Below are 25,828 nucleotides of genomic sequence, written 5' to 3'. Positions count from 1 at the left end.
GCCAGGTCATCTGATGCAGCCCTCCATCACTCTCCTTCTAGGTCAAATAGCCCTTACACAGCCTGGAGGTGTGTTGGGTCATTGTCCTGTTGTAAAACAAATGATAGTCCCACTAAGCCCAAACCAGATGGGATGTCATATCGCAGCAGAATTCTGTGGTAGCCATGCTGGTTAAGTATGCCTTGAATTCTAAATAAATCACAGACAGTGTCACCAGAAAAGCACCTCCACACCATAACACCTCCTCCTCCATGCTTTACGGTGGGAAATACACATGTGGAGTTCCTCCGTTCACCCACACCGCGTCTCACAAAGACACGGCGGTTGGAAACAAAAATCTCCAATTTGGACTCCAGACCAAAAGACACATTTCCACCAGTCTAATGTCCATTGCTCGTGTTTCTTGGCCCAAGTAAGTCTCTTCTTATTATTGGTGTCCTTTAGTAGTGGTTTCTTTGCAGCAATTCGACCATGAAGGCCTGATTCACGCATTCTCCTCTGAACAGTTGATGTCGAGATGTCTCTGTTACTTGAACTCTGTGAAGCATTTATTTGGGCTGCAATCTGAGGTTCAGTTAACTCTAATTAACTTATCCTCTGCAGCAGAGGTAACTCTGGGTCTTCCATTCCTGTGGCAGTCCTCATGAGAGCCAGTTTCATGAAGCGCTTGATGGTTTTTGCAACTGCACTTGAAGAAACTTTCAAAGTTGTTGATACCTTCATGTCTTAAAGTAATGATGGACTGTCTGCAATATGTTCTTGCCATAATATGGACTTGGTCCATATTAAAGCTGTCATCAAGGCAAAGGGTGGCTATTTGAAGAATCTCAAATATAAAATATATTTAGATTTCTTTAACACTTGTTTGGTTACTACAATATTCCATATGTGTTATTTCATAGTTTTGATATCTTTACTATTATTCTACAATGTAAAAAATAGTAAAACTAAAGAAAAACCCTTGAATGAGTAGGTGTCCAAACTTTTGACTGGTAGTGTATATTACTTACATAAACATGAACTAAGACAAGCAAGAAACATATATACTCAATAACAAAAATATCGGTCTAATCATTCAAATCTGTATTCTGATTTTTGAAGAGAACCATTTGGTTCCTCGGAACAGCACACAGTGTTTGTTACTTCAAAGGCCCTTCCAGTCTGCATTTTCATTGTAAAGCAAGCATCCCGCCTCACAATAACCCCCCTCACTTCACCATCTCAACCCCATAATAAAGGTCAAATCACCATTCTCAAAGTCTATGTCCTCCTCCAGCTCTGATTTCTTCTTGATTTGCTCCAGTGTCAGCTCCTCCATACCACCTATGACACAAGATAGAGAAAGAGTTCATATTTATATTCTTGACTAAAAGGAAGACATAACTTACAACAAACATTTATTATATATTTCAGAGCCATATATACATACACTACATGACCAAAAGTGCTTGTCGAACATCTCACTCCAAAATCATGGGCATTAATATGGAGTTGGTCCCCCCTTTGCTGCTGTAACAGCCTCCACGCTTCTGGGAAGGCATTCCACTAGATGTTGGAACATTGCTGCGGGGACTTGCTTCCATTCAGCCACAAGAGCATTAGTGAGGTCGGCACTGATGTTGGGCAATAAGGCCTGGCTCGTAGTCGGCGTAACAATTCATCCAAAAGGTGTTCGATGGAGTTGAGGTGCAGGCCGGTCAAGTTCTTCCACACCGATCTCGACAAACAATTTCTGTATGGACCTCACTTTGTGCATGGGGGCATTGTCATGCTGAAACAGGAAAGGGCCTTCCCCAAACTGTTGCCACAAAGTTGGAAGCACAGAATAGTCTAGAATGTCATTGTATGCTGTAGCGTTAAGATTTCCCTTTACTGGAACTAAGGGGTGTAGCCTGAACCATGAAAAACAGCCCCAGACCATTATTCCTCCTCTACCAAACTTTACAGTTGACACTATGCATTGGGACAGGTAGCGTTCTCCTGGCATCCACCAAACCCAGATTAGTCTGTCGGACTGCGAGACGGTGAAGCGTGATTCATCACTCCAGAGAACGCGGCGAGCTTTACACCACTCCAGCCGACGCTTGGCATTGCGCATGGTGATCTTAGGCTTGTGTGCGGCTGCTCTGCCATGGAAACCCATTTCATGAAGCTCCCGACGAACAGTTATTGTGCTGACGTTGCTTCCAGAGGCAGTTTGGAACTTAGTGAGTGTTGCAACCGAGGATAGACGACTTTTACGCGCTCTGCGCTTCAGCACTCAGCGGTCCCGTTCTGTGAGCTTGTATGGCTTACCACTTTGCGGCTGAGCCGTTGTTGCTCCTAGACGTTTCCACTTCACAATAACAGCACTTACAGTTGACCGGGGCAGCTCTAGCAGGGCAGACATTTGACGAACTGACTTGTCGGAAAGGTGGCATCCTATGACGGTGCCACGTTGAAAGTAACTGAGCTCTTCAGTAAGGCCATTCTCCTGCCAAAGTTTGTCTATGGAGATTGCATGACTGTGTGCTCGATTGTATACACCTGTCAGCAACGCGTGTGGCTGAAATAGCCGAATCCACTAATTTGAAAGGGTGTCCACATACTTTTGTATATATAGTGTATATGGCTCTGATAATATATTTAGGTGGTGAGTCAGACCCACCGGGCAGAAAGGGGTAGTTGGTGTTGCTTCCTCTGAGGCTCTCAGAGGGATTAGGGTTTGGTGGACGTTGCAGGGACATAGAATTTTTAGCAGAGATGCCTGTGTCCCCCAGTAACACCTGGATAGAGTGAGAGAGAGATTTAATTACATTGGGTTGCAAAATGTGTAGCAAGTGTATATAAATCAAAGTAGACCTTTCAATAAGATTAGTCGATCATCACTCAGGGAAGTGCTACAATTTTGAATGTTCCCATTGAGTCACATCATTATCATAGCTGTATGATTGGGACACACAGACTAAGACAGAATAGCTTAGTAAGATCTGACACTAGTATGTACCTCAGTGAAGTCCAACAACATTCCTGTTGTTGGATCTCTGATTACTGAGATGCCAGAGTGCATAGTAGATGGAGCACAATGGAGAAGAGAGTCTACATGAACATCTCTCTCAGCCAGCCTAGAGAAAAACAACAAGTCTGTTACCGCAAGTTAATTCTGTGACCATGTGGTACAACAGCCTCATCTGGACCACTGAATTCCCCTTATAAACACCACTTCCCAAGAAAGATTTACATTGCATCAAATAAATAAAAAGTTTAGAAGTAAAAACCCTAATAAGAAATGTAAGCAGACTCACTTCAGAAACCTGTGGAAGGCAGCGTCGGTATCGTGTATGGGAAGCCAGGCAGGGTCGCGTAGAAAGCGCTTCTCTACCTCTGTCTCCAGGCCCACACTGGTGGGAGGGAGTCCATGGGGGAGCTGTAGATAAATGAATGATAGGGAGATAATGGGCTGGAGAGATTGGATAGGAGATCTATGTCAACACAAGTTTGCTCCCTTTCCTCTAAACTTGATGGCGGGCCTTTGCGGATCTGAAGGATAAGGATAGGTAGGTGAGACCTACTGTAAAAATGTAACTTTGACAAATAGAGAGGTAGATGGAATATATTAGTTTGCAGGCCTTTTCATATCTGTAGAAATGGCAGGGCGAGTTTTCAGATAAGAGTCCAACCACACACTGAGACTCTCATACTATGTCAACACAAGTTTGCTCCCTTTCCTCTAAACTTGATGGCGGGCCTTTGCAGATCTGAAGGATAAGGGTAGGTAGGTGAGACCTACTGTAAAAATGTAACTGACAAATAGAGAGGTAGATGGAATATATTAGTTTGCGGTCCTTTTCATAACTGTAGAAATGGCAGGGCGAATTTTCAGATAAGAATCCAACCACACACTGAGACTCTCATACTGACCGAGCTTTGTGGAGGCAGGGGCTGTTCATTGGGCTGTGGATGTGTGATGAGCTCAAACCTGCCAGAGCAACCCATCTCCAGCAGCGATATAGGGAGGTCAGTGGGGCCCACAGCGGGCAGATCTATGGAGAGAGAGAAATGGGATTGAGATGAATTGCCTAGTTTCTATGGACTATCCTCTATCGTACAATACAATACTCCATTGTAGATATTAATGCACATAAACACATATTGCAATGTCATCATTTACTGCTTTAGCTGATAAGATTCTTCCCATAACACGTTGCACATGTTGGGAGTGACTACATTTCTGCTACATGAATGACAGATGAGCTGGCTACTGTAGTTAGTTAACGTTAGCTAGGCTAACCCAAGTTGTCATATTCGCCAGTAAACTGGATTGCTAGCAAGTTTAGTGCAAGTTACTTTAAAACAAAGCTTACAGCAATGATATTAAATGTATGCCTAATTCATTAACTGTAAATGTATATATTATCTGACGTTTTAATGTCCTTTACCTATTCTTTCCATTTCTCCACCGCAGATGAAAGTCGGAAATGGCAACGTTTGATAGGCGGAAGTAGGTACAATTGCCAAATGTAATACGATAAATATCTCAATATTAATGAATTATTTTAACAAATGTTGTCAAGTGTATTCAATGCATTTCTTATAATTGACTTATTCCAGCAATTTTAGCAGGTTGAATCGTATTTTTCTTATTCATGCGCCCCTAACAACTGTTACGTCATATTCATGCGCCTGTGTTTTTGTGTTCATGAAGTAGTGAGTGATTAAAAGTAGCTACAGTAACGTTAGAGAGGTAACACAAATAATTACATTTCTACATACAGTAGTGTCATTTTAGTTTAAAACTAATATTGTTGTAGTCTGAAACCTACATTGCGATATTGTTGATAAGTAATTTAATACTTTCCACTGCCCTGTGTAACACATAATGTAACTAGCTAACGTTAGTAGTAAGTTAGCTAACTAGGTAGCTAGCCAACCAGCTAGCCTTAATTAACAATCTAACGTAAGGTTTAAAATGTTGTCAGATGCATGCAGAATGTAGAAACAGAAATATCTGTGGTCGTGAACAAAGTGTAAATGGGCGTTTATGAGTTCATGCAATAGCTAACGTTATATAGAGTTGAATTCAACCACACTTGTGTATTGACATTCATTGTGTTGTGCAAATGTGTCCACTATTCTGGTTGTCCATTCCTTTTTCACAATGCTTTCCAGCTGGGTTCAACATGGTGGTGTTCCCAAGCTCTTTGACAGAAGAAGAGGAGTCTCTGCAGAAGAAATATGCCAAACTCAAGAAAAAGGTGGAAAACTCAAAGAATCTCCTCACTCCACTTGACTAGAGAGAACTATCCATGTAACTGTATCCTGCTGCTGAAAATGAGATGTGCCACTGTCCCCACATTTGCAGATGTGATCAAGAGTAGGCCTTCATTAAATCAACATTCACCTGTCAGTCATCATCATCACACTCATAATGTTGAAAGTTAGAAATCATTATTATGTTACCAAACGCCGATTGGCCTCCTCAGTGTTTACACCTCTTATTCTCTCTCTCTCTATCCTCACACCTCTAGAAAAAGGCCCTGCTGGCTTTGAAGAAGCAGCAGAGTTCAACCAGCCAGACCAATCAGAGTGGATTGAAGCGCAGTATGTGGCTTTGGCTTCACTTTAATAAGTGAACTCTTTAAAACTGCATTACCAAGCAGATACTTGGTCTCAGTTGGTTAAGTTGCATCTACTCTCTCCGTCCTCTAGCTTTGTCAGACCAGCCAGTGCTAGATACAGCGACAGCTACAGAGCAGGCGAAGATGCTGATTAAGTCTGGGGCCATCAGTGCCATCAAGTCAGAGAACAAGAACTCTGGCTTCAAGCGCTCTAGAACGCTAGAGATCAAGCTCAAGGTAAGATACAACATGCATTATGTAAGGATGTGTAATGTAGTAGTAGGAATTTATCATAGAATAAATTATTGATATAATTATGTATATACATTAATAATAATAATATATATAAAGCTTACAGGTGCAAATGCCTTTTAAATCTGACACATACACTAGTCTGATGGAACTAAAATGTATAAATGTAGGTTCCAGTAATGATTTGTTACATTTTCTTTCTGTTTACCAGGATCCAGAGAAAGTCCCAGGCCCTGTGGCTTTCCAACCATTCCAAAGGAGCATGTCCACTGATGATGAGCTTTCTGAGGTAAAGGTAGAATAACATGACATCCCATTTAAAATCGTTCAATGAATTGATGTACTTTACCTACAAAATGGCATACTTTTACAGTATTTTACCAATACTGTCTGCCTGTATTGTGGACACAGAATCAGTGACTTTGAAAAAATATGTTCTTGAGAATATATAACTGATGCTGCTACTTTAAATTTTAAATTTCTACTTCAGGCTGGCAAAAGAGCCCACAGAAAATCTCTGTATGAGAGGTAAGCCTAAAAGCTCTGATGAATAATAGAGTAGGTCATGTTTTATACACTTGTTCTCTGTATAAGGTGGTTTAACATCTCTCCCTCTGTGGCTCTCCAACAGCTTCGTCACTCCAGGTGACCGGGCGGCTCGAGACGAGGAGGAGGGAGGTGGCCTGTCCACCAGCAAAGACATAGAGCGAGAGAGAGACAGAGGAGACCGAGAGATGGACAGAGAGAGAGAGCGTGACCGAGAGAGAGACCGGGGCAGCGGCGACCGGGGCAGGGACAGAGAGCTGCGAGATCGCGAGAGGAGCGAGAGAGACAGGAGCCGGGACGGAGAGCGTGACCAGGAAAGGGGAGGAGACAGAGAGTCACGTGAGCGAGACGGACCATTCAGACGTGAATATTATTTTAATGAACTTCTGTCTTTCATGTCTTTAATCACTGGCATTCTTAAAAAGGATGTTCCACTCAAAAAGTTCAAGGAGCGAATAATGGAACTTTTTTCTTCCCCCTTATCGCTCTCTCCCTTTCCCTTTCAGGATCAGACTCGTACCCGGAGCGGAGGGGGGTGAGGAAGGGGAACACGGTGTACGTTTATGGAACTGGCCTTGTGGAGGACAGCCTGCGCTCAGCCTTCTCCCAACACGGCACCATCATTGACCTATCCATGGACTCCCAACGCAAGTAGGGCTACATAACTACAATGTTGTTGAGATGTTATGTCCATGTGTGTGATTGTTTCAGTGTTTTAAAATGTTTTGCAATTGAAAACGAGTCCAGTAATTCCCTTACTGTTTTGTTGTTTGGTGGCTAATGAACACAACCCTGTATTTCTCTTTCTAGCTGTGCATTCATCACCTTTGAAAAGATGGAGTCTGCAGACCAGGCTGTAGCGGAGGTAAGTACAGTACCAGTCAAAAGTTTGGACACACCTACTCATTCAAGGGTTTTTCTTTATTTTTACTATTTTCTACATTGTAGAATAATAGCGAAGACATCGACACTATGAAATAACACAAATGGAATTATGTAGTAACCAAAATAGTGTTCAACAGATTCTTCAAATAGCCACCCTTTGCCTTGATGACAGCTTTGCACACTCTTGGCATTCTCTCAACCAGTTTCACCTGGAATGCTTTTCCAACAGTCTTGAAGGAGTTCCCACATATGCTGAGCACTTGTTGGCTGCTTTTCTTTCACTCTGCCGTCGGACTCATCCCAAACCATCTCAATTTGGACTCCAGACCAAAGGACACATTTCCACCGGTCTAATGTCAATTGCTCGTGTTTAATGGCCCAAGCAGGTCTCTTCTTCTAATTTGTGTCGTTAGTAGTTGTTTCTTTGCAGCAATTCGACCATGAAGGCCTGATTCACACAGTCTCCTCTGAACAGTTGATTTTGAGATGTCTGTGACTTGACCTCTGTGAAGCATTTATTTGGGCTGCAATTTCTGAGGCTGGTAACTCTAATGAACTTATCCTCTGCAGCGGAGGTAACTCTGGGTAAGACATGAAGGTCAGTCAATACGGAACATTTCAAGAACTTTGAAAGTTTCTTCAAGTGCATGATGGTCTGTTTCTCTTTGCTTATTTGAGCTGTTCTTGCCATAATATGGACTTGGTCTTTTACCAAATAAGGCTATCTTCTGTATACCTTGTCACAACACAACTGATTGGCTCAAATGCATTAAGAAGGAAAGGAATTCCACAAATTAACTTTTAAGAAGGCACACCTGTTAATTGGAAGGCATTACAGGTGACTACCTCATGAAGCTGGTTGAGAGAATGCCAAGAGTGTGCAAAGCTGTCATCAAGGCAAAGGGTGGCTATTTGAAGAATCTCAAATATAAAATATATTTTGATTTGTTTAACACTTTTTTGGTTACTACATGATTCCATATGTGTTATTTCATAGTTTTGATGTCTTCACTATTATTCTACAATGTAAAAATAAAGAAAAACCCTGGAATGAGTAGGCGTGTACAAACCTTTGACTAGTAGTGTATGCTCTAGCTCCCTCTCCCAACTTAAGTCATTATAGTGTAAACCTATAATCCATACACTCTTCTTCTCCCAGTTGAATGGAAGCTCAGTGGGAGATGTCCCCATAAAAGTCAGCATTGCCAGGAAGCAGCCCATGCTGGAGGCAGCCACCGGCAAATCTGTCTGGGCCACTCTGGGTAAATATCACAGTGAAACACAGATCGGACTAACAAGCAGTGCGACAGTGTCAACTTTGGATTCATGTATTCTTTCTCTCCCTGTCTTTCGCTCACAGCTGTGCAGAACAGTGCCAAAGGCTCCTACCGAGACAAGAGGAACCAGGTTGTGTACAGTGAGGATTTCCTATGAGCTAGGAGGCGTGCCGCATTGGATATCTGTAAGGAGTAGAATCAATGATTTAGTGTTAGCTTTGTTTGTATGCTTTTTCTATATTGCATTTTGAGTTTGTTGTTGATTGCCTGTTAGCCCGATGTAGCACCACGTGTCAGTTGTTCTGAGTAGATACTACATTTCTAATCATGGCCAGGATGTGTAATGGCAATGACCACGTGAACAGAGATTGTGGTGGTTTGCTTGGTCTTGCTCTTGTAACCAGGGGTTTCATTGTTTTGGGGTGCTCAATAAATCACATCAATACATTTGTCCGTCTGGTTGTCTTGCTTTGAATCAAATTAGATTTGGCACTGTATCAATGTAATAACACAATAATAGTATCTGTCTACAGTCTCAGTTGTAGGCCTCACGTATCCATTGTCTGGTTCCTTTGGAATAGCACGATACAGTGCAGAGACGTACTTATATTAACATGTCAGCTGAGCACACCAATCATTTAGCAGACGCTCTTATCCAGAGCGACTTACAAATTGGATAGATACACAATAGTGTCTCACGAGTCATGAGTAAGCGCGCATTGCACAAGTGTAGATCTATTACTATTCGTCCTTTGTGATGAACATGACTATGGAATGACTGAACCTACTTTATTTTATTTTGGATCCCTCTAAATGAAGTGTCTTAACAGTAAGTGCACGTTGTTACAAATAAATGTTTGTGCAGCTGTAATTAAACATTACAAATCAGCTTGTATGTACCAACATCCAGTGTTTAATAAGAAGCTCACCCTCTCAAATACACAAATTAAAATATTTTATTGGTCAGCCACTGAGTTACAAATGAGACAACAAGAGATCTAAAACGGAGGTTTGCACAACTCCAGTCCTACAGAGCCACAGTCATGTAGGTCATCGTTTCCCCCCTTCAATTAAATAAGAGATAAAAGATAAATAATCAATCCATTTCATTGACTGGCCAGATAAAACCAGCATACACTTCCCATAAGGAGGACCAGAGTTGTGCACCCCAGGTCTAAAAGGAGGGGTTTTCCCTTTCAAGGTCTTAGTAGTTCCCTCCAGCACACACCTCTTTTCCAACCCTCAAATCTGAAGCTACACTCCAAACCACTCTTTTGACCATTAGGGCAGAAGCACACATCCGCTTGTTTGAATAACCCCTCTTTACCTCCAACTGCAACCTGTAATGCTTAGTCAATGAGTGTACACTTTGGCCAGTGTCCTTGTCAAAAGTCAAATCTGTCCTGAGTGTCTCCCTCTCCTCCCCCTGGCCCTGCCACTCTCTCCATCTCGGCTTGTGCCTCCAGGCTGTTCTGAGCGGTCGTCTTCCCGTGCTGCTCTTTGAGGTGGCGCCGAAGCGCCGGCTTGTGGGCGAAGCGTGAGTGGCAGTAGGCGCAGCAGTGGGGCCGCTCGCCGCTGTGCAGGTTCATGTGATCGCACAGCGTGGACTTCTGCGTGAATGTCTTGTCGCAGAGCAGGCAGCGGTGGACCTTGGCACCGCGATGAACGGTCATGTGGCGGTTGAGGTTGCTGGAGTGGTTGAAGTGCTTGCCACAGCAGGGGCACACGTACAGCAAGTGGGTGGCACGCGAGTGGACGGCCAGGGAGTGGGCCGAGGGGAAGGTCAGGCCGCATTGCTCACAAGCCACCGGTCCTGCTGTGCTGGAGGTGGAGCCTACCACTGCCACAGACTCATCCCCCGCCTCATCACCACCTGTTGGCACAGCCGCCATCCCCATATTAGCCTCACCTCCATCACCACTGGGGTCGTCCAGGCTGTAGTGGGCCGGACCATTCCCATCCCGGGGCACCAGCTCCTCTCCCTGAGCCTCCCCCATCCCGTAGTCTAGCCGTGGGAGCTCGCTCCCCGAGAGGAACGCTGACCTCATGGCTTCCTGGCTGAAGTCCAGGCCGAAGCTCTGCATCATCTCCGCCCCGGTGGGAAGACGCCACGCCTCCTGGTACTGCATACCTAGAGGCCTCCTCTCGCGGTACGAGCCACGCTTCCTCTTGAAGCCCCTCCCCCGGCCCACTTTGGGTGAGTCGGTGAGTCGCCGCCTCCAGGCGCGGAGCCCCTCCCTCTCGAAGCCACTGATGCGGATAGCCATTTCGGCTGGGGTCCCGTTGTCCCCCTCGCCCCCTCCCACTATGACACTGTCCGTATCTGGGTACTGGCCCCCCTGATGGCCCTCTGTGGCTTCCTCACCGCCCTCCTCTACCTCTCGCCTCTCTTCCGGCTCCTGCTCCTGTTCATCCTCGATGCAGATCCGGAACACGTCATAATCCTCCCTGCCCTCGTCCTCCTCTGTTACCCACACCTGGAACAACATTGAGACCGATTTGAGTGTGCTAGTAATCAATGTCCTTGGGTAGCTACCAGACCTGGGTTCAAATACTATTTACAATATCTCAATTACTTTCACATACATTCTAAGTATTTATTTTTATTTGAAAAGACAAGTAGTTGAATATCTTAATGCATTTGGAAATACTCAAATACACTGACTCAAATACACTCCCATACATTTAAAAATACTATTTGGTAGACTATTTTTTTTTTTTTTTTTTTACAAATAACCATTAAATACTCAAACATTTATAATTTTGGGGCAGTGTATTTGAAAATACTCAAATACACAGAAAACAATATTTGAACCCAGGTAGCTACTATTATGTTGATACAGTAACTCTGCTGTTGTAGAGAGTACATGATTCTCTCCCATTTATAGATCCAGAGATGGATGCACTGGTAAGTGTTGTTCCTGAATCTACTTACCTTGATCTCATCCAGTGTGTTATGTTCGTCATCGTGTCGTATATCTGTCTTAGTGTGCAAGTCTGTATGGTCATCAGCCTGAGACTGTACAGGGCTGTGAGGCTGCAGTGAGGGGGAATGATCAGTCGAGGTCGACATAAGAGATTGACTGCTGCCACTGACTGTCACTGGCATCGAGTGGCTCTCTTCTGACTTGATCTGAAAATGAGCGGTGGAGAGAAAAAGAATGAAGATGTGCCGATTGAATGTCTTCACAGGTTGAACAATCTGACTGTCAACACTGCAAATCCAGCCTTTGTTGAATCACATAATAGACCAGTTCAGTAACTATTTGCTTTCTACAACTGAAATGTATGTTAACATTTTATGTTGTGATTTTAAACCAATGCTTCAATAGGGAGTCTTCGACTATACACCAATAAACACTAACCAAAATAGGTAACTAACCTTTGGTGAGCTGGGGTTCCTTGGCTGCATGTACTTGCCCAGGGCTCCCCGGCACTTCTCCACAACATGCTCCATCTGCAGGTAGCTAGCGGCCGTCAGGTAATTCACTATCTCCTTAGGGCTGAACTGCAGCACACCGGTGTAACAGGACTGGAGCAGCTCACATACCACCGAGGAGCTGTGAAGAACTGACACCTAGAGGGCAAAATAGGACCAAAAAAATAGGCAAACAGATATTTTGCTGTTACGTCTCAAGAGATTTTTCCTATGCTCAATCGTGTAAGCCATTAGTGTCATATCCTGCTAGACTTGTGATAGTCTCTACTCGACTGCACCATAATGAGGCATAGGACTGGAACCACAGCTGGCATGATGCAACATCTGTGAACTTCCCAGGCGCAAAGATTAAAACAGTCAGATCATTGAAAGGGCATGTGACAAGAAGTGTCAGGGGCTAGTATATCAGCTGAAGCTAAAAACATTTATCAAACATAACCCAAATAGTGTGTAACAAGGTGGCTTTCACTGGCATCCACCTGCAGTTCAGAGGAAGGGTTAAGCAGGAACTGGTCCCTGAGGAAGGGGGAGCAGGCAGCCAGGACCACTTTGTGTCCCCGGAATGTCTGCCTGCCGCTGGCCACGATGGTGATGTCACAGAACTGCTGCCTGGACCTCAGGGAGTTCATGCTCTTCAGGGTGGCATCACTGTGACCCGGCAACCGGAAACACAGCACCTCCATCTTAGCTACTGTGGAGCCTATAGGAAAGACATGAAGAGGACATTCTTGAAATTATGCAATTAACATACATATATATATATATATATATATATATATATATATATAAAGGTGACATTTAGCATCTGGATCAACCTAAGGGAAACGTGGCACTTTTGGGGGCCTGGATATTTCTCCAGCTACAGTCACACTGGCCAAATTCAGACCAGAAAGAGAGCGCGAGAGAGACCCCCATGGTGGTGTCTGGCTATACTTTAAAGAGTAATAGCACAACAGCTTCCATATCTCGGCTCGACAATCAACATTCCATGTGATTCTTAACTGATGGTCATGTTAGACAGAGTAGGTCGAGTCATTGTTCACTTGTTTTGTTTTCGAGTCAAGCAGGTCACAATGAGTAACTGAAATCAGCCATATGATATGGCTCTCTGGCACATTTAAAAAAGAATCGAGCTACTACTAGCCTAGGTTGAAGATAACCATTAATGTTATATATTTTTTCGACCTAGCTAAATACTACTAACTTACTGCTAACGTTACTAGCTCGCTAGTTAACACTAGCAGCATGCGCTTATGTCAATTGTGCAGGTTTTAAAATGTTGCTAACGGTAACGTTAGTGTATTCAACCCCTCTCGTAGCTACCCAGCTAGTCGTACCTAGCTAGCTTGTTGCCTCCCTAGCCCCAGTCCAATGTCAACTAGCTAGCAACAAGACTGCTAGCAATAAAAGCCAATAAATTCGACATTAGCTAGTTTAGTGTTTCCTTACCTGCTATTACTATAGATATCTTTCCTCCTTAATATATGTTTTGTTGTGGAGTAACTAGGCACTCAATTACTGCCCATTCGTTGTATGTTAGCTAGCGAGCCAGCTAGTATGTTTACTTTGTTTAGCTAGCTAGCTTGTTTTCAACGGTCGTCACTAGTTACCACAGCCACAAAGTAATAAACCCCGCCTATTTCTACAATTTATCTTTTTAAAATTTGATTTTAAACCTAACCTTAACCACACTGCTAACCTTATGCAGAACATAAAGTTAAGCCACATTTTGTTTTCATGAATTTTTACGATTTAGCTAGCGATTTTTTAAAACGTGAGTGGACCACCACTTCCCCTTCCAACAGCTAGCCAGTCAATTTTTTAAAGGGGAAGACACAAAAAGGAATGTCTGAAAACTTAGTTTGCTGTTTTGGAGTAAACAACCCAAAGTCATTCATGGCTAGTGAGCCACATCTTTATCCTCAACATACAGTGAGTTATATATACAGATATGTTCATGTACATTGATACTGGCAATCCCTGTATATATCTCCATTCTTGTGTATTTTAGCCATCTTTCTTGTGTTAGGGACAGTTCGAAATTTACTGTGGGGGGGGGGGCTGGTCCAAAATAGGGGATGGTTGTCAAACTTTTTTTTTGTTTTGGGGAGGGTTGTGTGTTTTTTTTTTATTGGGTACAGGGGAGGTTAGTGCATTTTTTCCCTGATTTACATTTGCCATTTTACAGGCTTTACTATATAATGTCTTCCATATAGCCACATTTCCTCATCTGCTTAATATAAAATAATATGCCATTTAGCAGACGTTTTTATCCAAAGCGACTTACAGTCATGCGTGCATACATTTTCCTGTATGGGTGGTCCCGGGGATCGAACCCACTACCTTGGCGTTACAAGCGCCGTGCTCTACCAGCTGAGCTACAGAGGACCACATGCTTGCATGCGCCTCCCCTGTCCATAGCCACATTATGTAGGGGTGCTGAGGGTGCTGCAGCACTAGTCCTGTATTAGTGGACCGATATTTCTGTCTGTAGTGCGGGCCCCAAAAAATATATATGCCCCTCCCCCACAACAAAATTCTCAGCACCCTGATTAGGCTACTTCAAAAGTCTCCAGTAGGCTACCTGCACATGTTCATCCACTCCACTAATATAATTCCAGCATCCAAACTGCTCAACGGCCATTCGATTAATGGAAAGAGACATCTGTTACAAAACACCAAAAAGTTGAATGACATTCTGAGATTTTCAAACCAAGCCTTTGATACTGAGTAGGGAGGGAGGTATTTTCTTTTTGTAGAGATTGAAAATGCAAACCATGATAATAAGCGCTAAAAGTCGGTAATCGGTATGCAGTTATGCATTGCTTATTGGTTGTGTGTGGTGCATTGGCACAGAAACCTGTTGGTGGGAAAAAAAGTATATAATTATATAGCATAAAAATGTTGAAAATCTGAAACTGGGCGAAAAGGGTCCATATCAGGGGATATCTTTACATGACACGTTTTTGATATTCTAGAGAACTCAAACCATTTCCAATGCATATTTTGAATTTTGTGGATATGCACCATATCCTGACAAATTCTGAATCCAGATGTGTCTTTTAGACATATATGATATTGGGATTATTCCGAATATCACACATGGACATTTCCTATGGCCGGATATGGACTTATTCAATATCCTGAGACAAATACTGACTGTATACATCGCATATGTGTTTTCTCAGCACATTCGAGATAGGAAGCTATATTGATTCCAGATATGCTTATCTTGGCTGAGGTCCATATCCAGATCTTGATTTGCTGAAAACAAGGATGATTTCTGGTGCATTTCTGAGTTTTTAGCACATGCTCAATATGAAATCTACATTTTGTATGAAAGTATGAAATCTACATTTTGCACAAATATTTTTTGGATTCCCTCCGGATATCATACATGGTGTGGCCGGATATTGACTCATTAGATATCCTGAGGTAGGCCTATGTGGACATCTTAATTTCACCATATGATGACAAATACTGACAGTAGACCTACATAGTATATTTTCTCAGCACATACAATGCATATGCTCTTGACTGAGGTCCATATCAGGATCTTGATATGCATGGCCGTAAATGGTGTGGTCAAACTGACAACTGGAGAAACAAAGAAGTGAGAAGCTGTTCAGAAAATACCTAAAAGAAGTAAACGCTAAAGTGAGTAGCTAATTATTTATCTCTGTTATTTATCTTAGTAACTAGAATCAAGAACGCTAGCTAATTTGGCCAGCAGCCAGTAGGGCTAGCTAGCTAGAGGGGTAATGTTAAAAGCTAACTGGTAGCCTAGATAGTTAGCTAAACAATAACAAAATTGCCTTCCCTTCAGGGAGAAACATTGTTACCCCCTATCAAGCCTCAAGGTGTCAGCTAACGTTTTAAAACATTTAAGCGTATTTTGTATTACTGGTTAATATAAGCTAGCTAACTAATTTAGCTAGCTTGTTCCCGTTTGTTTTCTCGTCATGAATGAAGCAGGTAGCGCAGCTACCTTGAGGTATGGTTATTTGAAATTACAATATTTTCTTACATTGACAATTTTGATTTATGCATTGACAGTTTGGAGTGGATCACAGACCAACAAGTTTCAAGTTTTAATGTCATATGCACAAGTACAGTGAAATGCCTTTTTTGCAAACTCAAAACCCAACAATGCAATAATAATAATGTAATACTAGAAAAAAACACAAGAAATAAGAAGATATGAAGAACACAATAAGTAAGTAAGTAAGTAAGCATACTATATAAAGGGTCAGTTCCAATACCATATTTACAATGTGCAGGGATACTCCAGTGATGGAGGTAGATTCTGTATGTATAGGGGTAAGGTGACTAGGCAAAAGGATAAGATAAACAGAGTAGCAGCAGCTTGTACATTGCCTTCGGAAAGTATTCAGACCCCTTGACATTTTAACGTTACAGCCTTGTTCTAAAATTGATTAAATAAATAAAAATCCTCAGTGATCTACAGACAATACCCCATAATGACAAAGCGAAAACAGGTTTTTAGAAATGTTTAGAAATGTATTAAAAATAAAAAGCATTGAAGGTCCCCAAGAACACAGTGGCTTCCATCATTCTTAAAAATAGAAGAAGTTTGGAATCACCAAGACTCTTCCTAGAGCTGGCCGCCCAGCCAAACTGAGCAATCGGGGGATAGGGGCCTTGGTCAGGGAGGTGACCAAGAACCCGATGGTCACTCTGACAGAGCTCCAGAGTTCCTCTGTGGAGATGGGAGAACCTTCCAGAAGGACAACCATCTCTGCAGCACTCCACCAATCAGGCCTTTATGGTAGAGTGGCCAGATGGAAGCCACTCCTCAGTAAAAAGGCACATGACAGCCCGCTTGGAGTTTGCCAAAAGGCACCTAAAGACTCAGACCATAAGAAACAAGATTCTCTGGTCTGATGAAACCAAGACTGAACTTTTTGGCCTGAAAGCCAAGTGTCCCGTCTGGGGGAAACCTGGGGTGAAGATTCACCTTCAAACAGGACAACGACCCTAAGCACACAGCCAAGACAACGCCGGAGTGGCTTCGGGACAAGTCTCTGAATGTCCTTGAGTGACTCAGCCAGAGCCCGGACTTGAACCCAATGGAACATCTCTGGATAGAACTGAAAATAGCTGTGCACCGACGCTCCCCATCCAACCTGACAGCGCTTGAGAGGATCTCCAGAGAGGAATGAAAGAAAGACTCGAGGCTGTAATCGCTGCCAAAGGTGCTTCAACAAAGTACTGAGTAAAGGGTCTGAATACTTATGTAAATGTGATATTTCCGGGTTTTTTTTAAATAGTTTGGTAACATTTCTAAAAACCTGTTTTTGCTTTGTCATTATGGGGTATTGTGTGCCGATTGATGAGGGGGGGAAATATTTAATCAATTTAAGAATAAGGCTGAAACATAACAATGTGGAAAAAGTCAAAGGGTCTGAATACTTTCCGAATGCACTATATGTGAGTGGGTGTTCGTGTGTGTAGAGTCAGTATAAATATATTTGCATATTATGTGTGTGAGCGAGCAGATGGAGTGTGTGTATGTGTGAGTATGTAGGGCCCTGTGAGTGTGCATAGAGACAGCGCAAAACGAAAAACAAAAAGTAAATAAAGATACAAGGTTAACTCAGTCCTTGTAGCTATTTTGTCATTGGGTCTGGACTGCGAGGGTCCACTGCTGACAACCCAATCTACAGCCATCGTCCAAAACAAATAGGGCAGGCAGGGGTATTGAAGGTATGCAACTTACATTTTCTGTTAAATAAATAAAATAATTTTTTAGCAAAGATTGGCCTACGTTTGTATCTTTACAGAAAACATGTTGCGATTGGAGCTCTGGATTTGCTATGAAGCATTTTTTAATCAGAAATAGCAGATGTGCTTTGGAAATAGCAACTTGGATTAGCTAAATATGACGATATTTCCCATATAGCCTACTACTGAATATAGTGCAAATATATGCTTAGATATGTCATCTTCATGTGAAGAAGCACAATGATTTTCGGTGCCTGAACAGATGTTGACCAGATACTGGAGTGGCCGCTCTAACAATGAAAATAAATGTCTTAAAATTGGAAGGAAGTCAGGAGGCAAGATCAGGTGGGACCATTCTCAACAAATAATTTGGGCGCTGGACATTTCATTTGAGTCTGATTTAGCCCATTTTCAATTCGTTCATGCCTAAGTATAAAGGCTTAGATATGTTGAAACCCCTTCCGGTGTATTAATATTCTACAAATACAAAAGTATGTGGACAGTGTCCACTTGACACCCCTTAAAATTATTGGATTCAGCAATTTCAGCCACACCCGTTGCTGACAGGTGTATAAAATCGAGCACACAGCCATGCAATCTCCATTGACAAACATTGGCAGTAGAATGGCCTTACTGAAGAGCTCAGTGACTTTCAACGTGGCACCGTCATAGGATGCCACCTTTCCAAAAAGTCAGTTTGTCAGATTTCTGCCCTGCTAGAGCTGCCCTGGTCAACTGTAAGTTCTGTTATTGTGAAATGGAAACATCTTGGAGCAACAACGGCTCAGCCGCGAAGTGGTAGACCACACCAGCTCACAGAACGGGACCACCGAGTGCTGAAGGGCGTAGGGTGTAAAAATCGTCTGTCCTCAGTTGCAGCACTCAGTACCGAGTTCCAAACTGCCTCTTGGAAGAAACATCAGTACAAGAACTGTTAGTTCGGAGCTTCATGAAATGGGTTTCCATGGCCGAGCAGCCGCACACAAGCCTAAGATCACAAAGCGTAATGCCAAGCGTCAGCTGGGGTGGTGTAAAGTTCAACGCCATTGGACTCTGGAGCAGTGGAAACGCGTTCTCTGGAATGATGAATCACACTTCACCATCTGGCAGTCTGATGGACGAATCTGGGTTTGGTGGATGCTAGGAGAACATTACCTGCCCCAATGCATAGTGGCACCTGTAAAGTTTGGTGGAGGAGGAATAATGGTTTGGGGCTGTTTTTCATGGTTTCAGGCTAGGCCCCTTAGTTCCAGTGAAGGGGGGGGGGTTTGATCCCTGCACGACCGGAATGAAGCGGCTCGCACACTAGCAGTGAACATTTTGCAGAAACATAACGCTATGTTACATATCTCACTGCTTTCTTCCATGCGCTGTGCTCTCCTGATGCCAAATAATCATTAATCTTAATATTAATTCAATGGATTTTGGTCAGTAAACCCATGGAATATGGTGTTAATAATATTTATAAAAAATGTATTAGCAAGTACAAATTACAAGTGCATAACTATATTGTAATTTTTCATGAAGAAAAATTGTTGGGAAAAGTATTTGTATCATTATTTTGTTGCAATGTTTTCATAAACCATGTCCAATATTTGATTGGCAATAAAAAACAAAAGCCTCATGTTCTTGGTCACATTACTGCTAACTTAATATGAGCTAGTCATGCTGCGCGCACTGTGCAGTTCCAAAACAATCCAAAGGGTGGCAGCCTAGACCACAAATTAATTTTTGCATGAAGTAATGTTCTAGTTACATGCAATATAGCAGGATTGGGATTTTAGGCTGCCATTTTTTGGATTATGTTGGAACTGCGTAAACTCACTTTAGCAGTAGGCTTGTATTATAACTGTACATACCAGCATACAATCCTTTCTCCAACTAAATATTAACAATGTTTGCGAGTTATATTACACAGTACCAGGATGTTAGTCCATCCATAAAGATTAGAAATGAAACTAAATGAAAACCTGTCTATGACTTCACTTTTTCCAAAGCGTGTTAGTATGTATCTTAGTATGTATATCATGATGCATTCTATCTTGGGTCATTGGGCTCCCAAGCCAGGTTTGTAGACGTCTTAATGCACTGAATGATCTCTAACAGCTGCTAACTGGGATGGTCAGCGCGGCCTGTATGATTGCCTTCAGTGATGGAAACAAATCATGTTCTAACAGTTTATACACACAGGACATGTCAGAATGGCATCTTTCTTTTTTTGAGAGGTAATGTTTAGCAATAACTACTTCCTCTGGCTTGAGAGGATATGTTTGTCTTGTGTGGGCCTCCCCTATCTTATGTTCTCTCTCACTCCCCTCCCTTCCTTGCTGTCTGAAGTTCTGCTTTCCTGGATCTCCTATATTATTACAGAGATGGCATAGTATCAGTGCCATAGCAATATGGAGTATGCTGAACAGCCAAACACAAACAGACACAATATGCACACACACACAATATGAACAGGCAAATAATGTTTACCAGAATTTAGCTAAAGGTCAAATCTGGGATCATTTCTGTTCCTTAATGATATTAGCAGTTCACTCAATGTTAAGCCTGATTAACATCCAACTGTCTTACCCTTCACTAACCACAATACCTGTGTTCTCTCTCTGGGGCAAAACAGATGAGGTTGGCTTAGATAGTTGACGACATGTAAGATACATTTTGTCTCCAATGTTTATTGCAAACAAATACATTTGCACAATGACCACTTGTCTCAAATACATCGTTACAGTTGTTGGTTTGCTAGCTAGCGAATTTTAGCCATATTTGCATTGACATGAAATCAGTTAAAATAATCTCAAAAGAAGACATGGTATCAACAACATGATGAAACATGCGGAAATTAGCAATTTACGATTCCTCACATGGCAGTGTCATTCTTGCTAGCAATCTGGCCATCCAGAATCACAACAGGCTGACCTCTGCCCCATGGAAGCGCGCACAGTTTTCGTGACGTTCAAACCCATCTATTTAGCTAACATAGATGCTAAATAATTGGATTGTAAACACACACACACATAAAATCTATTCACTTACTCCTGCAAATACAACAACAGTATCTGTGTTTGATGAGCTGCATCTCTCGCCCTCTTTCTCAATAATAAATTCTGTATGTCTATCTTCTATAAATTGGGGAAAAAATGTAACTCAGCTATCGAGCTTTGTTTTTTCAAGATACAGTAGCTAGCTAATTGAGCTAACGTTACCAAAAGCTAACGTTAGCCTTACGTTAGATAGCTTTATTAGCAATGTTTAGCATATTTGGACAGTACTTGATTAGTTTGTGATACTTGTCGATTGGTGAACGGAGTTCCAGCAGTTGGATTCAGTGTCTAGATAGCTAATCAATTACTGTCAAAACCCTGCTCATAAAATGTACTAGGTAGCTAATGTTAGCAGCACTGCTAGCTAGACTGGGTCGTCCCTACCGTTTGTTAGTTAGCTAGTTTAACGTTATCTGTCAGTGCAGGTTGAGTCAACATGTTGAAATGTCTGGCTTACTGTGAGTTCGATAACATAATCATGGGCTAACAGAATGTACTATAGTAGTAACACGCTAACAAAGTTTACATCCACCCTTCTCATCTTTGCGCTCTCTCCCTCAGATAATAAAAAGTCGCCCGCCGAAATATAATTTATTTGGACGAATCAAAAATGACTTTGGAAAACCACTTTGACTCCGCCTCCTAAAGTGCCACCGTACACAGAAATGCTGGTTTTAGGCAGCACTAAAAAGGCAGGGCAGGGCTCATGATTGGCTTATTCAGTGTAATCTAGTTTATTTTACATCATTCCATCAGGGCAAAAGACTCCGGGCTGAGACAAAATTATTCGGAGCTAAAGCCCGGGACTGGTGACGTCAATGCGCTACACCACACAATAACATTCTAGCCGATTCTATGCTTCCAACTTTGTGGCAACAGTTTGGGGAAGGATCTTTCCTGTTTCAGCATGACAATGCCCCCATACACAAAGCGAGGTCCATTCAGAAATGGTTTGTCGAGATCAGTGTGGAAGAACTTCACTGACCTCAACACCATCGAACACATTTGGGATAAATTGGAACGCCGACTGCGAGTCAGGCCTAATCGCCCAACATCACTAACGTCTAGTGGAAAACCTTCCAAGAGTGGAGGCTGTTATAGCAGCAACGGGGGGACCAACTCCATATTAATGCCCATGACTTTGGAATGAGATGTCCGACGTGCAGGTGTCCACATACTTTTGATCATGCAGTGTATGTAAGCGGGTGCAGGCGCATCAGATGCGTGTCTTGAACGTACAGTATGTCGACTGTGCCACAAAACCATGCTGAAGTGGTAAAGTCGATATCCACGTTTATAAACACAGGGTTGCTACAGTTAGTTATTTATGGTGGTCATAATTACTTGTGAGTTCATTTTACGAGGGGGGAGGGTGTGCACATATATTTTATTTTACAGTACAAGGGGAGGGTCATGTGAAATTATTTTTTACATTGGGGAGGGGGGTTAAAAAAATGTTTTTATGACACCTCGAGTTTGACCAGGTGCACTGTTGGGAAAGGCTCGTAAGCAAGCATTTCATGGTTAAGTCTACACCCATTGTATTCGGCGCATGTGAAAAATACGATTTGATTTGGTCATCATACATTATAATTAGCTAAGTGATAAAAAGGTATAATAAAACAATTGACTGTTTCTTCGACCATTGCATTGGTTCATACATTTCTTTGGAATAATGCATATAAGTGAATGACAAAAAATATGTATTGTTTTCTAATATTTTACAAGTTGTATACAGGTGTGTGTGCTCCTCTCAATGACTGTATGGCTCCTCTAGTGGTGCCTACAAAAATTGATATAGGTGTGGTGATTTCTCCCCTCCCCTCATGGTCATTTATTTTGTAATACCACAGATGACCCATTATATTGACCAGATACTCGACTGGCCGCTCTAACAATTGAAAGAAATGTCTACAAAAATGGAAGGCTGCCGGGAGGAGGCAAGATCAGGTGGGACCATTCTAGCCAATGAGGGCAGATACTCTCGTTAATAACTGACACTACTCCGATATAACGTGTTTTTTCCTCAACGTTGCCTGGATGTCACGTGTCCTACTTATATCAGTATACTCGCAACAACGTAAGCATTACGAAACGTATAATCGATCAAATAAGACATACGTAGCAAATTATATTTTTGATTAACAAAATTCGACAATCATTGACCTCCATCCAAGAGCTCCTCTCTTGGTGAGTGAAAAAAACGCCACCTGCTGGAGAAAACAGATTTTGGGCCAAGTCATCCCTCTTGCTTTGCCTCTTCCTCTCTGGTACAGTAATACTGGGCTTGTTCGACATTGCAACCGACAGTGCAGGTGAATGACTGATCTAAAAAGAACCTTGCATCATAAATAACTACTCATTATTATTGGTAGATCAGTCAGTCACAATTTAACCATGATACATTACGGTTTATAATTTTTTTATCCTCTCAAACAAGGCCACTGACTTTGGATCTGTTTTTATCTGTAATCCTTGGGACGTTCATACCCTGAACGCTAAGAAGCCACCCTTCCTGGAGCACAAATTCGTAACACTCTGTATTGGCCTAGAACATGTAAGGTCCTTGGACTAAGGAGTAACATTAGGCTCCTTTAGTTGAATATTGGGCTAGGGTCAAGGGTCAATAGTAGGCTACTACCCTTGACCCTAGCCCAATTTTAGACAAAGGAGCCTAATGTTACATGTCAGATTATGTTAATAAATTCCGAGCGTTTCGGCTCTCGCAGCGTAAACTGGACGCTCTGGCCGAGGAGTAAGGTTGATCCAAGCGTTCTGACCAAACAACGGCAGTCAAGCACCCAAGCCAACTGGTAAAAGTTGGCTAGCTTACTAGTTACTTCCAGACACATGAGAGAACACCTCACTCTGACCATGTTACTCGCCCAGGAGAACTGGTTAGGTCGTTTTCATGTTATCTAGAGCGTTAGTGACCAACTGTGCTGCTGGCAACAATTAAATTACTTTTTTTTGCCGACGTTTACTGACACCAGTCATATTCAGCGGGTGTTGCGGGAGTGCTCTCAAATCGGAGTAAATTGCCAGGATTTTTTTTTTTTTTTAAATATCTACATCGCCTACGTCTGCAAAGCTAGCTAACTAAATATTATATCAACAAACAAAAAAGAGCTTGCCAAAGAGCTTGCTAAGACTATTTATATAACGTATATACAATCTAACAAATGTTATGTCAAAACAACCATAATGCTTCATCTATAATATAGCTAACGTTACCTAGTAAGAAGCTGATCTCTGCTGGATGCTTTCATGTTTAGCTCGTCTGGGTTTGTTGCTTTTAACTAGCACATGGACAAGCCGTAGCCTACTGCAGTAGACAGACATGACACGAGTACCAACATAGTTGGATCCTTCATTTATTTTACACTAACATTACACAAACGTTTAAGAACAGTCGGCCCTCGAATGCTAACTAGCTAACGTTAACTTGCGAAATCAGTTGAAACAAGCTAGCTAAAGTTACCTACTAGCAAGGATTGAAAGCTAACTAGTTACCATATCAAACCTGTCGTCTGGTTAGGTTGTAGCCAATGTCAGGGCAAGGTTAGGAATCAAGCTAGTTAGCTTTCGAAAAGCCTTCTTCGATGAGGTTTAACTGCGGTTGGCATCCAATATGTTGCATTACCGCCATCTACTAGACTGGAGTACAGCTCCCTTATATTTTGCTCGAAAATTAAAAAATACCCCACCATCTAACAGTACTCACAAAAAATAAAATAAAAATAAATTATATATATATATATATATATATACACAATGAACACCACCCTACTCCACTATTTAAATATATGTATTCCTACCTCATGCCCTCAACCTGAAAGGATGGGACATCACCACTTAACACACCCTGTAACTCCTCTGATGTCAAGTCTCGCACACACAAATACCTATCTGCAGCTGCCACCACAACCTCAATTTTCTTCGACTTACGTTCCATCCCTGCAGTACAATTAATAACCATTGCTATAAATGCTACAAATCCAATCGTTCTGAAACATATCACTTGTTGGCCCATCCCTCTGTACTGGTACATATCTACTACTCTCACCACTCCTCCCCCTTGACCCATATTCCTCTACTTTCTTCACTGCCTCAGCATATGACAACTACTCTTACCCTGGAAACCTCAACCTGCCTCTCTCGCACGGGACATTTCTGATCCCCAGCCCCATGGCATGGGCACCCCTACAATTAACACATACCACTCATTTCCCCAATGCTACACATTCCTTTGTCTCATGCCCTTCTGCCAAACGACGAGCATCACAAACACTGGGAATCTTCCCCTTCAGTTGTTCAACTTCTACATTTACTGCTATCCCAGTAATCACTCCTTTCAATGGCGCCCTTATCTTGAGAGTAAAACAATTCACATTTCTTACCCCCATTTGTTTAACTCCGAGCGCCTTCTCCCTCTGACTAGCAGAAACACAAATTATCACTAGACCAATTCTGGTTATCCTCACCGATTCCACTATACCCAATTTTTTTTTTTTACCCACCCTGAAACCACAAATGGATCAGCCAAAAGGCAAGGGACCACTTTTTCCAAAAACTTCACTCAAACTGTCAGACTCATCTTTATCCTGACCGTCGGGCTCCGAGTACTTCACCACACCTGCTTACATTTTCTACCATTCTTCTTTAACAAACCTTCTCCCTTTTCCCGCCATTTTTACCGACTCAAGCTCACAATCTTCCTCCCTCTCTCAGACCTCACCTGCCTCTATTTTTCCCTCCATTCCTCCTCCGTATTCCAAGTATACGTCTCCTTATGATAATACTGCACTTCTCCTGACATACATCTTGTTCTTGCTTTCTCAAGGGACGCCATTTACGAGGCTCTCCAACCGAATCTTTGTCTAAAGTTACTTCCACCGTACTCCTGGTTCGCACTAGGGGACTAGCATTGCTGCCTATCTCTCAATTTTCTTATCTTGTTCTTGGCTAACCCGTCCGAAGTTCAGCGCTCTCTCGCTTCGCCACCACGAACGTACAGTACACACTCCGTCTTTTCGAATC

The 25,828-nt window shown here is 42.4% G+C and overlaps 3 protein-coding genes across 10 annotated transcripts in view; 1 reads left to right on the top strand and 2 right to left on the bottom strand.

Annotated features, from left to right (window-relative positions):
* Positions 1-4,624, bottom strand: part of skiv2l (SKI2 homolog, superkiller viralicidic activity 2-like) — a 37,566-nt gene extending 32,942 nt beyond the window's left edge. The window contains exons 1-6 of the mRNA XM_041882935.2: positions 4,419-4,624; positions 3,901-4,022; positions 3,285-3,406; positions 2,987-3,104; positions 2,648-2,765; positions 1,249-1,323 (exon numbers count right to left, since the gene is read on the bottom strand). Of these exons, the coding sequence (XP_041738869.2) occupies positions 1,249-1,323; positions 2,648-2,765; positions 2,987-3,104; positions 3,285-3,406; positions 3,901-4,022; positions 4,419-4,431 (568 nt within the window). The 5' untranslated portion in view covers positions 4,432-4,624. The remainder of the gene's footprint in view (positions 1-1,248; positions 1,324-2,647; positions 2,766-2,986; positions 3,105-3,284; positions 3,407-3,900; positions 4,023-4,418) is intronic.
* Positions 4,625-4,646: 22 nt separating this feature from the next.
* Positions 4,647-9,004, top strand: LOC121571465 (negative elongation factor E). 4 transcript variants are annotated; one of them, XM_041882938.1, is made up of 11 exons: positions 4,647-4,723; positions 5,149-5,234; positions 5,508-5,580; positions 5,689-5,834; positions 6,061-6,138; positions 6,340-6,377; positions 6,481-6,734; positions 6,902-7,046; positions 7,206-7,260; positions 8,440-8,542; positions 8,641-9,004. In XM_041882938.1, the coding sequence occupies exons 2-11, from the start codon at positions 5,160-5,162 to the stop codon at positions 8,712-8,714; spliced, it is 1,041 nt and encodes a 346-aa protein (XP_041738872.1). In that variant the 5' UTR covers positions 4,647-4,723; positions 5,149-5,159; the 3' UTR covers positions 8,715-9,004. The 4 variants fall into 4 exon arrangements, with proteins under 4 accessions (XP_041738872.1, XP_041738870.1, XP_041738871.1 ...); XM_041882936.1 differs by having other exon boundaries at positions 6,481-6,758; XM_041882937.1 differs by lacking the exons at positions 4,647-4,723; positions 5,149-5,234 and adding an exon at positions 5,241-5,382 and having other exon boundaries at positions 6,481-6,758.
* A 491-nt stretch (positions 9,005-9,495) lies between these two features.
* Positions 9,496-25,824, bottom strand: LOC121571466 (zinc finger and BTB domain-containing protein 12). 5 transcript variants are annotated; one of them, XM_041882945.1, is made up of 5 exons: positions 25,804-25,824; positions 12,476-12,696; positions 11,940-12,134; positions 11,493-11,690; positions 9,496-11,034 (listed from the first exon to the last, which is right to left on the bottom strand). In XM_041882945.1, the coding sequence occupies exons 2-5, from the start codon at positions 12,677-12,679 to the stop codon at positions 9,943-9,945; spliced, it is 1,689 nt and encodes a 562-aa protein (XP_041738879.1). In that variant the 5' UTR covers positions 12,680-12,696; positions 25,804-25,824; the 3' UTR covers positions 9,496-9,942. The 5 variants fall into 5 exon arrangements, with proteins under 5 accessions (XP_041738879.1, XP_041738877.1, XP_041738875.1 ...); XM_041882943.2 differs by having other exon boundaries at positions 25,759-25,822; XM_041882941.1 differs by lacking the exon at positions 25,804-25,824 and adding an exon at positions 25,527-25,559.
* Between the last annotated feature and the right edge of the window lie 4 nt (positions 25,825-25,828).

The sequence above is a fragment of the Coregonus clupeaformis genome, chromosome 8 (genome assembly GCF_020615455.1).
Source record: "Coregonus clupeaformis isolate EN_2021a chromosome 8, ASM2061545v1, whole genome shotgun sequence".
Classification (NCBI taxonomy): domain Eukaryota; kingdom Metazoa; phylum Chordata; class Actinopteri; order Salmoniformes; family Salmonidae; genus Coregonus; species Coregonus clupeaformis.
This window is presented reverse-complemented; position numbering and strand designations above follow the sequence as displayed.